This window comes from Mastigoproctus giganteus, chromosome 5 (assembly GCF_048544385.1).
Source record: "Mastigoproctus giganteus isolate SK-2022 chromosome 5, ASM4854438v1, whole genome shotgun sequence".
Classification (NCBI taxonomy): Eukaryota; Metazoa; Arthropoda; class Arachnida; order Uropygi; family Thelyphonidae; genus Mastigoproctus; species Mastigoproctus giganteus.
The window spans coordinates 80593167-80608713 of NC_143579.1; the positions used below are offsets into that span (position 1 = coordinate 80593167).

At 37.2% G+C, this 15547-nt stretch overlaps 1 protein-coding gene across 4 annotated transcripts in view; it reads right to left on the minus strand.

Moving 5' to 3' along the window:
- The window catches only part of LOC150085522 (ran GTPase-activating protein 1-like), a 384391-nt gene that overhangs the window by 278914 nt on the left and 89930 nt on the right, over positions 1 to 15547 (minus strand). For all 4 annotated transcript variants that reach the window (XM_090374091.1, XM_090374088.1, XM_090374089.1 and 1 more), the window contains exon 5: positions 10378 to 10512. In XM_090374091.1, the coding sequence (XP_090230217.1) occupies positions 10378 to 10512 (135 nt within the window). The remainder of the gene's footprint in view (positions 1 to 10377; positions 10513 to 15547) is intronic.

The following is a 15547-nucleotide window of genomic DNA, read 5'->3' on the forward strand; positions in this document are numbered from 1 at the left end:
CATATTGCTCCGGGGATGTGCGGTGGTCATTCCCTGACCTTTCCGCATCCGTATTTGGTGGTCACGGGCTCAAACCCCAGTCTAATCAAGAAGCGTGTGCTACGCACTGCTGCTTCTGCCCACCTGGCTACAGAGGCACCCCCATGGCTGCCCTGGAACCACCTGCCTTAATCGCCAACCCACGGAGATTCAAAGCCTCCTCTGCCCCTCCACGTAGGAGCACAACAAGTTCACATATTTCTGACCTCATCCCCAGCCATTGGACCCTGGACAGTCTCACTGAGCCACTAACACCCTCGAACAAGAGAGACGGCCGGAAATCAAAAAAACAAAACTCGAATTGCCAAGTGCGCACCCAAACATCTACAGAAAACAACACTTCTCTCTTCTAAGATGGACGCATCGCACCCACACGCTCAACGGAAACAAGCCCAGACCTGCTCCCCCCAGCTGTGAGTCATATCCCGCTGAGCTGCCCGACGTCACACATCTCTCCAGCTGCCTCCTTTCAAACTAGCAAACCCTCCGCAGCACCCACCTATCCACAAAGACTCTACGATCCCCGATTGGTAGAAAATACAACCCGATATCTACCTCCCATCCTCGGAACGAAACCTATACATATATCCCCCCCTCCCACTGTTTGCAGCCATCCTCCCAAAAATCCAAAATCACCAAACACCGCCAGCCCCACTCTTGCCACTCACACTGGGAAAAACAGACGCCAGTGCCGGGTCCACTTTGAATTTACAATGACATACCCCGCTCTTCAATTCACTCCAAAAACGGTCAATCTCGAAAACACACAAAACCAATCCCACTCGAAGACAGCGTACAGGCTCAGTGCAGAGCGGACACTAGGCGGCAAAAATCAAAGCGACATCCTCTGCCCCACAAACACACTTGCAAAATGACAAAACCCACCTCTTCCCTCCAGAATCCAACGGATATACACTTCTCTCTGAAACCAAATTGACACCTTCTCACTGGAAAAACTATACAGAATCCCTCTTCCCCACATCTGCAGCTGCCTCCAAAAAATCTATACCTCCAAAGATCGAATCAAAACCTACGCATTCCCACAGGAAAACAGCACAGTACGTGTATCCACCCTCCAATATACACCCCTATCCACCTGCGCCCCATTCATAAACCCCGTCAACAACACGACACAGAAAAACAAAAATGAATTGGTGCTCCACACCATCTCCAAACTGAAACCCCAAGTGAATAATCTGTTTTGAGGCGCAAAAGACAGAAAGCAATCACATACACATCCCAATACCACACAAATCAGCCAAAAATACAGAGACATGACCCCTCCAAAACCCAACAAACCACCTGGGCACTACTGGAACCAGCTGCCCGGAGCCGCAACTGTGGAACCGAGTCCTGTCGAAACCAATGTGGAACCTATATCACGCTGCAGCCACCAATCCGGAAACCATTAAAAACCTCCACTTACACCTCCCAAAATTACACTGTCCACACCCACCGCGGCATCCCGCCTGTGTGTGGGATGGAAAACCCTGCGGGACGAAAAAACCTTCCCCCTTCCTGAAAGACAAAATAAAAACTCTGCGCTGCCTCCATCTGTTGCTGAGATCTGAAAACAAAAACTCCTTGCTGCTTCCATCTGCCACTGAGACCCAAAAACAAAACCATCTGTATTCCCAAAGCCTCCCTTGACCAAAGCTCCACCCGCTCCCAAAAAGTTGAAAAACTAAACCTGTGGCTTCCAGGAGATCATCAACCCCATCCACAATGGTGATGTGCAAAATCCATTCCAAAGCAAAACCAAGCAGATGCTAAAAGGCCACCACCTGTTCCTGAAAAGCTGAAAACCAAACCTGTGTGCGCACGTGCCCGAAGCCCTATCCAGTCCATCTGCAATGACTGCCAACCTACCAAACCTCTGCACATACCCAACATGCAAAACCCATCCAAGATTCAAAATCAAGCAGTGCCCAACACTCAAAAGGCCACTCTTCTCTCCAACATCAAAAAATCAACACAGACACAGACATTTGCAAAAAAAAAAAAAAAACAATTTCCATTGGGCAAATACAACTGTCACTCACATATCCCCCACATGGAGCAGCACACCCTCTGTCCCTTCCTCTATCCAGTCAGGAAGCACCACATTTTGAGGGCTGTGATGAGAGAGCCCTCCAGCTCTCTCATTACAGCACCAACAGTCCGGCAGACCGCAGCACATGAAACTCAGATGCCCATCCTCTCTCCCACATTTAGCCAAAAACCCTTGCACCATAATAAAATGCCCTGCTGCACGTAGACAGTGCTCACAACCAGACAAAAACAGCACCCCGAACAAACCGGGAAAACACTCAGATCCCAGTCGCTCATGCACCCAATCAAGATCCTCCAACACTGCCAGCTCCACCAGATGGAACAATGGCCCCTCTGACCCCAACTGCTGCAAGAAACTATCAATGAAGGCAACCTCAAGAGACAAAATTTTCAACTCCAATATATCAAGAGCCAATTGCACCTCAGCCCCACTAATATCAGTGAGCCACTCCACAACTGCATGAGCACCACCTATTTCGATCACCAGCCTGCGAAGATGCAAGGTTCCTCCAGCCCCCTCCACACATGAGAAGCAAAACTTCACCAAGCTCCCTCCCCCAGAGTGATAATGGTTCAAATTCAGTGACAGAATTGGCCAATAAGAATCCAATTTTGGGAGATGTTATATACGAGGGTGTAAAAGTTCTTCAGATAAATGGTCAGTACTCAAGAGTGGCAACAGATGAAATTAGAATAACAGCATTTGAAAATAACTTTGACATTATTTGCACATAGGAATCCTTCCATTCTTTGCAGGTGGGACCATAAAATAATGAGTTTTCCGACTTCAGCAAGAATTATTCATTCGCTTCATAAACCTCCAAAAAGTGCAATGGTTGTTTTAAATAATGATCTGGTGGTTACCAACATTACAGGTCTGTACGGACACTGTGACCTGTTTAATGATTTATACACCTTTCATAAGTTTTTATATAATATTGGTGTTTAAAAACACCGTAGACAACTCTTAAAAAAACTACAAAGTAGTTGTTGTGGGCATCATTTGCTATTTCTCATATTGTGCTCTGCCTTCACGAAGAGTTGCCATGATATTGCACTACCTCAAATAAGAAACGCTTCACTAATAGAGAAGACTATTGTTACTTATTCTCAGTGGGTGGGCAGGTACCCTAGTATTGCAGACATGACGACCCAGTTGTGAAGTTAATCACACAATATGAGAGATGCCAAAAGGTGTATAAGATAATATTTAAAATAATTAAATGCACAAGGCATAATACTTTAAGAGTTTAATATCTATATAATATTGGTGTTTAAATACACCATAGACAACTCTTAAAAAAACTAAAGTAGTTGTTGTGGGCATCATTTGCTATTTCTCATATTGTGCTCTGCCTTCACGACGAGTTGCCATGATATTGCACTACCTCAAATAAATAACGCTTCACTAATAGAGAAGACTGATGATAGGCCAATAGCCTTGAAACATGTCTGGGTGGTGGTACTCACTGAGAATAAGTAACAATAGTCTTCTCTATTAGTGAAGCGTTACTTATTTGAGGTAGTGCAATATCATGGCAACTTGTCGTGAAGGCGGAGCACAATATGAGAAATAGCAAATGATGCCCACAACAACTACTTTGTAGTTTTTTTAAGAGTTGTCTATGGTGTATTTAAACACCAATATTATATAGATATTAAACTCAAAGTATTATGCCTTGTGCATTTAATTATTTTAAAATAAGTTTTTATATTGAGTCTGTTTACTGTCTGCCAACTGAGGACATACAATTGACTCTATCGTTTGGTCAATATATGTACTAATTTTGCTTCTAAATATCTTATAATAACAGCGGATCTAAATGCCAAATCCAACTTCTGGCACAGCGGTTTTACTGACCATAGAGGATTAGCCCTCGAGGATTTAAATTTAGTCCCACAACTTGAGCGTGCAAAACTTGCCTGAAAAAACGCTCACATTCTCCACCGTGAATGGCGTACCCAACATAGATGTCACTCTTACCACGGTTAAAATATATGAAATTCTAACTGACTGGGATGTTATTCCAAGCAAATAGCGATCACCGCACTATTGTATTTGGTTTGAAGCCATGACAGCAATATAATGATTCACAGCCACAAGATCTTACACATTTCTCATTGAATACCATTAAATGGAACAAATTCAAAGATTACCTTCTCACCATTTTCACTGCGGATGTTGTGGACAGTTTAAAGGTCATGACGACAATGGAATTTAAAAATTTTGTCCATACCTACTTGTATTTGGCAATGGAGTATTCAGCCTTAAGTAACCTATGAAAGAAAGTACAACAGGCAAGAAAAGAATTCCAGTGACATAGGCACCTTTCTGCTGAGGATGTTCGGAACTACAGGGAAGCTTATTGTACCCTAAGGAAAAACTATCAAAAAGCAATTGTCAACTCCAAAGAAAGATGTTGGCAGAATTTTGTTACGGATATTGGAAACAAGGAACCGTGGGGGTTTGATTTACTGGATATCTAGGAACAAAATGGCTTGCAGGGATGTTTATAACACAATTAAATAAAATAAATTTTCTGTTTATACTTCGGCACGACAACCAAGTCAGTAGAGTTTACAATAAATCGTCGATACAAATATTTATCGTATTTAGTAGTCACTGGCTTGAACCCTGGTCCACTCAAGGAATGCGTGCTATGCACTTTTGCTCCTGACCACTGGGCTACGTCAGGCCTACAGTCAAGAGACTCAAGACTGGATGTCTACGGTGGATTCCATAATTAACAACCTATTCCCCAAAGATATATCGGATCTAGATTCACCAGAACAAATGTAAATATGTTAGGATAATGAACTTTATGATGGACCATCAGGCAATGAATCCTTTAACTCTGGACTTTGGCTCTGCAGTGGCAAAGCTCAATGGTAAGAAATACCCAAGTATTGTATTGACCTGATTGAGTCAGTTAAATTTTTCCACACATTCTTTTAAATTTGAAGAATAAGTGTTTACTGGAAGGAATATTCCCTTGCCATTGGAAAATAGCTCTACTAAAGGTACTGCACAAGCCTGGGAGATCAATATCAGATCCAAGGGCTACAGACTTATTTCACTTTTAGACAACCTGGGGAAGTTGTTTAGGCGAATGTTAGCCGCCAGATTCCAAAAAATGCTAGAAGAACATCAGTTATGTTCAGAGGCACAATACGGCTTCAAGACACCATTAATTTTCTGATCAACTATGTGCCCAACTCACCTGCTAAATACATACTTGCTGTGTTTGTGGACTTTCAGGGCACTAACACTTTATGGTGGGAAAGTGCCCTCAAGAGCTTGAGATCGGCAGACTGTGATGCATGCATCTATAGTGTTATGTGATCATACTTCAGTGAAATATATTAAGGTTGTGGCGAAACATCTTATGTACTGGGCTCAAGTTTCCAGGGGATGCCCCCAAGTATCAGTGTTGGGGCCTCTGCTCTGGAACACTGTGCTGGATCAGTGATAAAGGAATAAGGGTATCAGTAAGATAGCTTATGTGGATGACTTGGTGATTGTTGCTGATGAAAGCACAAGGAGAACTGAAGAAAAAATACAGCGTATCTTGGATGATTTGATGGCATGGACTACAGTCAATAAACTGAAAATATCCCCGTAAAATCAGTTTTATGACTTTTAAGAATCATTTTAGTCACAATAGACCGCCAAGAATCCGACTAAATAATACCCAAATCTCCTATGTATCCCATACTAAGTATTTGGGTATCACCTTAGATGACAAACTCAGTTTTCTGCCTCGTGTGAGGCAGAAACTCAGAGACAAAATCCTTTTTTTCACAGCTTCTGTCATCAGAGTTTCACAGCTTCTGTCATCAGGAAAGAGTGGGGATTATCAAAGAAAACCTTGATCCTTTACTATAAAATCGTATACGCAGCAAGTGTTTGGTACCAAAAAGTAAAAAAAGGTAAAAAAGTGAAACAAACATCTCCATGCAAAGATCAGTTCTTCTGACTATCAATAATATTCCGAGAACTATTTCAAATAACGCCCTCCAAGTACTTGGAGAGCGTTATTTGACGGTATGATTTATATATTGCTTTCCAAGTTTTGATTTACTACCTAACAAAAGGACAGTCTAAGACATTATTTGGAATTACAACTGACCCGGCCAGCAACTTTAAAAGGGAGAAGAAAAGAATTTGGAAAGAATTGACTGTTGTATGGCAAAAAAAAATGGGATAAGAGCGAATTTGGACTAGTAACAAGACAGTATATTGTGCAAGTGGAATTCTTAACCACCCCTACAGTTATTGTGTGGTTTAGGCCTTCTATGACAACTTCTTATCTGCTAACAGGGCATGGGTCCCTCTGGCTAAGTTATTTGAGCGTGGTCTGGAGTCTGACCCACACTATATGTGGAGAATATGAAACATGGATTCATGTACTTTTGAACTGTCCATTGTACTCTCAACGTAGAGTGTATTTAATGTCTGTGGTTCCAAACCTATTGGAGACAAATATAAATATCCTAGTTGAAGGTCGTGATAACTTTACAGCTCTGCAAACCTTCTCGAGAACTGTCTTTACATTGAGGACTCGGCTAAGAACTTCAGCTTCTCCTGGGAATTAACTTCACAAAAAGACAAAAGGTTAATGTGGAAACAGAAGATTTATGTGAATTGTTATTGTGTTGATTTTTGTCAATTGTTATTGTGTTGATTTATGTTAATCGATGATTTAATGGTGATTTAGGTCGATTGCTATTGAGAAGATGTCAGCAGGTTTGGAAGTTCTAGCAGAAAGATTAGATAGTGCTGTTAATTGAATGTGGAGGTGGTCTTTCTTTGAAGAGTACTTCTGTAGTTAAACTTAGTCCATTATATGTAAACTAATTATATATTGTTTTCCAGATTCTCAGGAATTCTGAGACTCTGAGCACATTTAAAACAAGTGTTGTATATGTCTGTTTATATAATATTTACTGTTTCTTAGTGGTACTGAGGATAATTTGTGGCATTTTCTCCACTAGTGATTCACTTTTCATTAATTTCTTATTTCATTTTATTTAATTATCCGCTCGCTCGCTCGCTCCAAGGTCAGGGTAATCTGGAAGCAAGATAAGTACCCACCAGTATTGCACTACCTCCGATGGGTGCGGGACTTGTGCATTCAGCACAAACAGATAATGCAAACCAAACCCAGACCTAGAGAAGGGCACCAGGTAGCAGCTGCCTTGTATTGGTGGTGGTATAATACCGCACATGTTTTTAGGCCAACTTCATAGAGGTTCTACGGCTGTACAGATGAACTAGGTGGAGTTGGACTTTTGCCTAGGAACCACCCTTGATTCTAGGATACACATATGCAATGCACCAGGAGGTCATATATAATATAGTATTTTATATACAGGGTTATTCAAAATGAAGTCCGGGGTTTCAAACAATTCCTGTACACACATGAGCAGACATTGGAAGAAAGAAATATTTCCAGAATGTAAATATAGTAATGAAGTTTTTTTACATACCTCATAAATGGTCAACATGAGAGCCTTTAGTGATCCGGCAGACATCAACTCGGAAAAGGAATTCTTCCCACACACGGCTTAGTAAGTCAGGAGTGATGCTGTCAATGGTTTTGGTGATCCGATCTTTCAGTTCTGGTATAGGCGCAGGTAATCCTTTACGAAACCTCACAGGAAGAAATCACATGGCATTAGGTCGGGAGACCGAGGCGGCCAGGATTCGATCTGCTGATCTGCAGCACTCCCACGTCCGATCCATCGCTGCGGTGAGTGGTGGTTTAAAAAAATCCGGACTATGTGATGGAAGTGACATGGGGCACCATCTTGCTGTAGGATGAAGTTTGCACTATCATCCTGTAGTTGGGGTAGAAGCCATAAGCGTTATAAATCCAGATAAATCTCCCCAGTTACAATCTTTTTACAAAAGAAAAATGGACCGTAAACTTTCCTTTGAGATATGGCATAAAAGACATTTACTTTTGGAGAGTCCCGCTCGTGTTCCACACGTGTATGCGGATTTGATGTCCCCCAAAATCGCACATTCTGCTTATTCACTTTCCCCGACAAATGGAAGGTCGATTCATCAGAAAAAAATCACTCTGTCAGCAAATGTGTCATCTTGTTCCATGCGGCTTTGCAGTGCAGTGCAGTGCAGAAGTTACTCCTCGCACATAGATCATCTGGTTTCAAAGACCGCAGGGTTAGATGATATGGTTTCATTAGTAATCGCTTCCGTAAAACATGCCAAACTGTAGTGTGTGGGATGTGAAGTTCTTTGCTTGCCCTCGTAGTGGATTTCCTTGGGCGCTCCTTAGAAAAGTTTCCCTAATGCGTTCCACATTAGCATCTGATACGGGTGAGCAACGGGGATTTTTTCCCTTGCACAGATCCTGTCTCCTTAAACTGCGCATACCATCATTTAATTGACTTGTCCGTCGACGGATCTTTCTTAAATTTTGTCTGAAAGTGGCATTGCACAACGGTAACAGATTTACTTACATGAAACTCCAACACAGTAAAAGCTTTCTCATTACATTCCGAAACCATGTCGCAACAGAGCAGAACTGGCGTCACAGGCAAACGAACAACTGCACAGCAGTATGCATCCAATGCCATCTTGTGGTTAGCTGTGCAGCATACCGAACATCGCGAGCGTGGGAACGAAACTTGAGATATTATGCATTCTTTCGAGATGGCAACAAATGATTATGACACATGCGCTTTCCCAAAAAAAAAATTCTGAAACCCCGGATTTCATTTTGAATAATCCTGTATGTATAACGAGAATGTTAATGTATATAAAATTGTATATATATTTTGTAAGTTTCGTATACAAATGTAATAATTGTGTGTACAAATAAATGGAAATGGAATGGAATATACAATATACATTGTTTTGTACTGTAGTATAACATGTTTGTTTGTTTTTTTCTTTTCAGTGAATTACTGAAGTCAAATAAAATTGAAATGTCATTTAAATACTAGATATGATCAACTTAACATTTTAATTATATGCATTTTTTTTCCTCTGACATAAATACCAATGGCAGTAAAAATTACCTGAATATTTTTATGACTTTTAGAGGCAATTAGAGTTAATGGGTAGGTGGGAGGGAGTCACAGTATCTCCGAGGTTAGCAGATTATTTATTCCCTGTTTTTAAGCTTTTTCAAGCAGAAAAAAAACTTAAAAACGAAGAGAATTTTTCATTAACTAAAATTACACATTAAATTCTTTTATTTAAATTTCTGATTTAAAAAAAAGCAATTCAACAATTCATCTTAATAAAAAAAATAACTTAAAATAAAACAGTCAACCACCTGCTTTAGAAATCTGCTCTTACATCAAAAGTGGCTTGGGATTAATTTTAAAAATCAAATACTTCATTTTTAATCAGAAAAGAAGACTTGAGAGGAAATTTTTATTGACTTACACACACCATTTTTTATCATTTAAAATGGAATGTTGCTGTAGAATGTGGGTCCTCATGATACTGTGCTGTGATTCTATGGGACAGATTATGGATACGGCTAACCACATGCAGCCATTGCCTACCAGCAATGCATTTTAAGTGTTGTTTTTGCTATATCTTTTTTTTATAACTTTTCAGCGATAGTTTGTCTTTTTGGATGAATTAAAAGCTGTTTAATGGTGGGAGGGAGTCACAGTATCTCCGAGGTTAGCAGATTATTTATTCCCTGTTTTTAAGCAGAAAAAAACTTAAAAACCAAGAGATGTTTCGTGAACTAAAATTACACATTAAATTCTTTTATTTAAATTTCTGATTTAAAAAAAAAAAAGCAATTCAACAATTCATCTTAATAAAAAAAAATAACTTTTAAAATAAAACAGTCAACCACCTGCTTTAGAAATCTGCCTCAAAACAAGGGATGGTAATGGTGTAAGAGATGATGTAGTTCTTTTTCCTGATAAGAAAGTCAGGAGGGTTTTTATTTATTTTTTTTTTCTAATTATTGAAGGCAAAAATAATTGCAGCTAGTGAACAGTCTATCACACAGAAATTGTTGCAAATTTAACCTTCCTCATATGAGCGTTCGTAATAAAAGAATGTGAAAATCACAAGTGGCAAGGAAAACGGATTCTATTTTAAGTTGGAATCCACTTTATGCTGTGAGCTTGAAATGGCTAGTACAAAATGAGGAATTGCCTGTATAATTATTCCCACTATATAATAATAAATATTAACAATTTATATCTACACCAGGATTCAAATTTCAAATTTTAATGAATTTATGTTAAAAAATAAAGTTACACTGTGTCATTATTCTAAAAAGTTACCTTGAAAAATTGAGCCAGTGCCTTTGCTCCTTCATTTTCCAAACGATTTCTCCCACATACAAATTTCTTCAGTGATAACGGAGAGCCATTTATTCTACTTTTCGACATACAATCAGTTAACGTTTCAGCAAGCATCTGTATATTGATAAAATATAAGAAATTGAATGGGATTAATAAATAAAACAGCTGGAAAGTCAACATGTTCCAAATCAATAGTTTTTAAACCCTTTTTTATTTCAGCACACACTTTGAAAGATTTTATGGCCCACATATTTCCAAATATATTTCAAATTTGACAAACATACAATGTCCATTTTAAAAAAATATATTTTGGCAAAAATTTTATGGTAATGATTTTTTAAACCTCTATTTATCAAACAGCTTGCTTCTTGATGATTCATAAAGGACAGGCTTTTTCCAACTTTCCATTTTGTGAATGAGTGGATAGCTGCCACTGATTTATTCTAGACAGAAAGAAATTGCTGCAGTACAGAACTGTAAAACTAAGCATATTAAATCTAAAATATACACAAAACATAATGAAATACACTAGAATCCTGGTCATCAGAAACAACTGGAACTGGAGGTCATTTGAACAGTTGATATTTTCAGATAATCAATTTTAAATACAATCCATATATGGTATTAATGAGAGGAATTTACAACCATTAGCATTTATAATTTAAATATTATGTACTGTAAATACCAACATATACAGTACATATTATGTACTGTATATGGTTGGTACATATAACTTTCGATAGTATGAACCCGAGCTATAATGCTCAATACGTTCTACGTTGATATCAATATTTGTTAAAGAATAAGAGAAGTTTACCTCAATATGATAATCTCCAGAAATTAAAATGAAAACAATTAAAACATTGAAAATCGTACATTATAGTAAGAAATAATTAACAATAATTAAAAATCATATGAACACAATTAAAAATCAATTTAATGCAATTAAAAATTCAGTCAAAAATTAATTTAATGAAAAATTGCAAAACGATTTTCCTTCCTGAAGCTGACAATGCATTTCAACCTATGTCGTGAACACAGGAAATAATTTAAAAAAAAAAAAAAAAAAAAAAAAGTTATCAGCTTCAGGAAGGAAAATCGTTTTGCAATTTTTTATTTAAATTAATTTTTAATTGTGTTCATTTCATTTTTAATTATTGTTAATTATTTCTTGCTGTAATGTAAGATTTTCAATTTTTTAATTGTTTTCATTTTAACTTCTGGAGTGTATCATATGGAAATGTTCTATGTGTCATCATATTAACGTAAACTTCTCATTCTTTTACAAACACAACTTTCAAATAATTGCTAACATTTCCTGCTTCAAAGTGTATATTCTTCAATCACACTTGTTTGCTTTATTTTTTTTTTTTTTTTGCAATAATTATTTTTATGAGTTAGACAGTCTTGTGTTGATCTGAAGGGCATTAAATGTTTCACTAGTTCTTGTTACATATAAACTCATTGCAATTTCCTCTTTCACTTTCATGTTCTGATTCAGATTAGTATTCGATGATGAAAACATTTTGTCATCTGTCAAAATGTGATAACTGAATGTCTGACCTAGGTTCAACCACAATCTTTTAGTTATACAAATTGAATATTACACAATTTTTTTTTATTTGCAGTAATATATGTCATGGGAATTTTTAGCTTGTTTTTTCACAATGAAGTTTTTATACATTATATCAGTGTGGATAGTTACAGGGATGAAATTTACTCTTCTTCGCTTCATTCATAATGTTTTATAAGAGTGGAAGTTTGATTTTATATTCATGTTATAGTTTTCTTGCAATTAAATATGTCAATTTTTCCAAGTGAAATTATATGAAAAATAAAATTGAAAAAAATTTTTGATTAATTGAAATTTCAATTAAACAACTTCAACTGTAAATTATATTTCAAAAATTATGGGAAACCCATTAGAAGACAAATTGGTAGTAAATAAAATAAGCAAAATGGACACCCCGGTATCCATTTTACTACGATCTGTATGACTAGTTGCACTAGAAATTAGATTTTGCTGTGGCCACACATCTATATTGAGGAATTTACAACCATTAGCATTTATAATTTACATATTATGTACTGTAAATACTAAACATATACAGTACATATTACGTACTGTGTATGTTTGAAGAGAAGTTTTCTTTACGGATGATAATAACCATTAGGAAATAAACTATTTCCTAATGGTTATTATCATTAGGGAATACTTTACAGTGTTATAGTAGTTTTAGTAGTGTAGTGTTATAGTAGTTTTAGTAGTGTAGTGTTATAGTAGTTTTAGTAGTGTTATAATAGTTTTAGTAGTTATAGTAGTGTTATAATAGTTTTAGTAGTTATAGTAGTGTTATAATAGTTTTAGTAGTTATAGTAGTGTTATAATAGCTTTAGTAGTTATAGTAGTGTTATAATAGCTTTAGTAGTTATAGTAGTGTTATAATAGCTTTAGTAGTTATAGTAGTGTTATAATAGTTTTAGTAGTGTTATAATAGTTTTAGTAGTTATAGTAGTGTAGTGTTATAGTAGTTTATAGTGTTATAATAGTTTATTTCTTGATACTATCACTGCTGACATACATATCTACATTTAGCACATATGCTTACAATAAGTGTTTATTTAGTATTAGTATTAGCAAATGATGCAAAAAAGCAAGCTTATGTCTAGGAAATAAACTCATACGCCGACCATTAAATAAAATTTTTTGTAACTAAAGTTTTTTACAAATAATATAAAATCAAAAACAAATTATTTACAATAAACTGACGGTTGTATATTACGGAATGCTAAAAACTGTAATAAAAGATCATTTACTATAAAATATGCTAAAATATAAAACTTAAAAGCGCTAAAAACCGTTAAAAACCTGAAGCTTTTGAGAGCGTCAGCTCCCTTCTTCAACAGTAATATGACTTCCTACAACATCTCTTTATATAGCAGGCTCATGGTACCTCCATACGTGGTATTTCTCCACGTGGTTCCATCGACCCACGTATCAAACTTAAAAATGCTTATGCTTCACTGAACAACTGCACATATGAATTTTAAAAAAGCCATTGTGTCTTCTTTGTATGGTGTGTATAACTTATCAGTGAACAGGATTAATTTCATTAATTTATTGTTATGACAGTATTAAGTAAAATTTAGAGAAGAAAAATGTTTCCTTTTCTTGATTTGTTAAAAATTGTGTGTTAAAAAAAAAAAAAAGTTTGTCATTTTGAAATCAACATAGCAAACTTAAGAAGGATTACACATTGGAACAGAAATTCCATTCAACAATTTTCAATTTGAAGGTCTATAGGGAGAACAACCTATCCTCTAAGTCCACTTGTCTATTTAAAAAAAATGCGTATAGTTGCTGTTGCTAGAATTCAAAGTACAGCACATTTTCACACTTTTTAACATGAAAAATACTTTATGCCATTAGCATAAAAAAAAGGTACACCACTGTGCAGAATTAATACATTTAAAGGAATTCATAACTTTACATGACAACCATCTATCTTAGTGGGTTGTCATGTAAAGTTCTAAGTTCCTTGTTTCACTTTTCAGAAAGAAATTTGTTTACAAAGAAATTTGAAAGAAATTAGTTATTTATAAATTTTACATATCCAAATGGTAATATTTTAACATGTTTGCAGAAGAAAATAAAAGGTTGAAAACTCAGTGATAAGGAAATATGTCAACACCATCTAGGAAACGATGTAAACAGGTTCTTTAGAACCTCGAAAAAGAATGCTGTTGGTGAGGGGGAGTCTCTAGGATAATCTATGAAAACCAGTGTGGATTGGGGCCTAAGCACTGTCACTCTGTCACTCCTTGCAGAGGTTTTCAGGATGATTTCAAGTTAGCCACACTATCTTCTCCCCCCCCCCACACACACAGAGAGAGAGAGAGAGAGAGAGAGAGAGAGAGAGAGAGAGAGAGAGAGAGAGATATGGTGCAGGTATATCAATAAAGTACAGTGTATGTGTATCTGTCAGCGGTACCAGTAGTCTCTCACAAAACCACATAAGTACAGTGTTTCTTATCTAGCAGCACCAGGGCTTTCCATACAAACCACAAGGCAAACATTGTGATGCAATGCAAACTCTGTAAATGCCAGAGAATGTAAGTGTGTTAGTTTGCGTACTGTAATGTTAGGTTATGCTGGTCTGTTGTTCCTCCGGCATTTAGCTGCCAGGGCTTCTAGGGAAACCATGTTTGCATCCACCACCTCAGGGAGGCAGCCAGGTATAGTAGAAGAGAGACTCTGGCAGGAGCAAATCCTGGACTGGACCCGGGCTGGCCAGGGTGGGGCCCAGTATTAAAAAAATAATAATAATAAATAAATAATAAAAATAAAAACCAACTCTGGAAGGAGAAGACATGAAAAGGGGGTGCCAGGGAAGAAGTTATGGTGGATGATAGGAAAGCTGTCTACCTAGAAATAGGTGGTCAAGGAATAGGAGAAGGAGCCCATCCTCCATGGGAGGGGGGTGTAGATTGCACTGCAGACAGTAGTTCTCTGTGCTTAATCCCACACTGGCCAGACCAGCTATAGACATTGTCAGTTTTCAGCATCCCACACCATGTAACAATGAATGGGCATGATGTCAGCAAGGTGAGGGGGGGGATCCAAATAGGTTGCCCCACTGCAATCCAGTTTTGGGCACCTGCTAGAACAACACACTAATCATTTAGCAATTACACAAAAGTCACAGTTTTATATACAGGCAACTCCCGTAAAACACGGTACTTCTACAACACGGTTTGCTCTAACAAGATTGATAAATTGAGGCAATCCCCGCACAACATGATACTTATATAACACGGTTTTGCTCTAACATGGTTAGAGAATTTCGGTAAACTTTGCATAACAGGGTATTTTTGAACTTTTGTGCGGGGAAAACCCTGCTATTATTTTGAATGTAATTTTTCAACATCTCCACTCTTTTTGAATCCCCACTGTTGACTAGATAGTCAAAAAAAATTGATCTTGTATTTTATTTTGTTGGGAAATCCCCATGTTACGTTCTGTGCTATAGAACTTGTGGAAAAATCTAGATTTCAAAGTTTTATTGCTATTGGATAGCAATAAAGGATAGTAATTGGATAGCAAACCAGGCCATCCAAAAGATTAAAGTCATCCAAATGTTGAAATTAT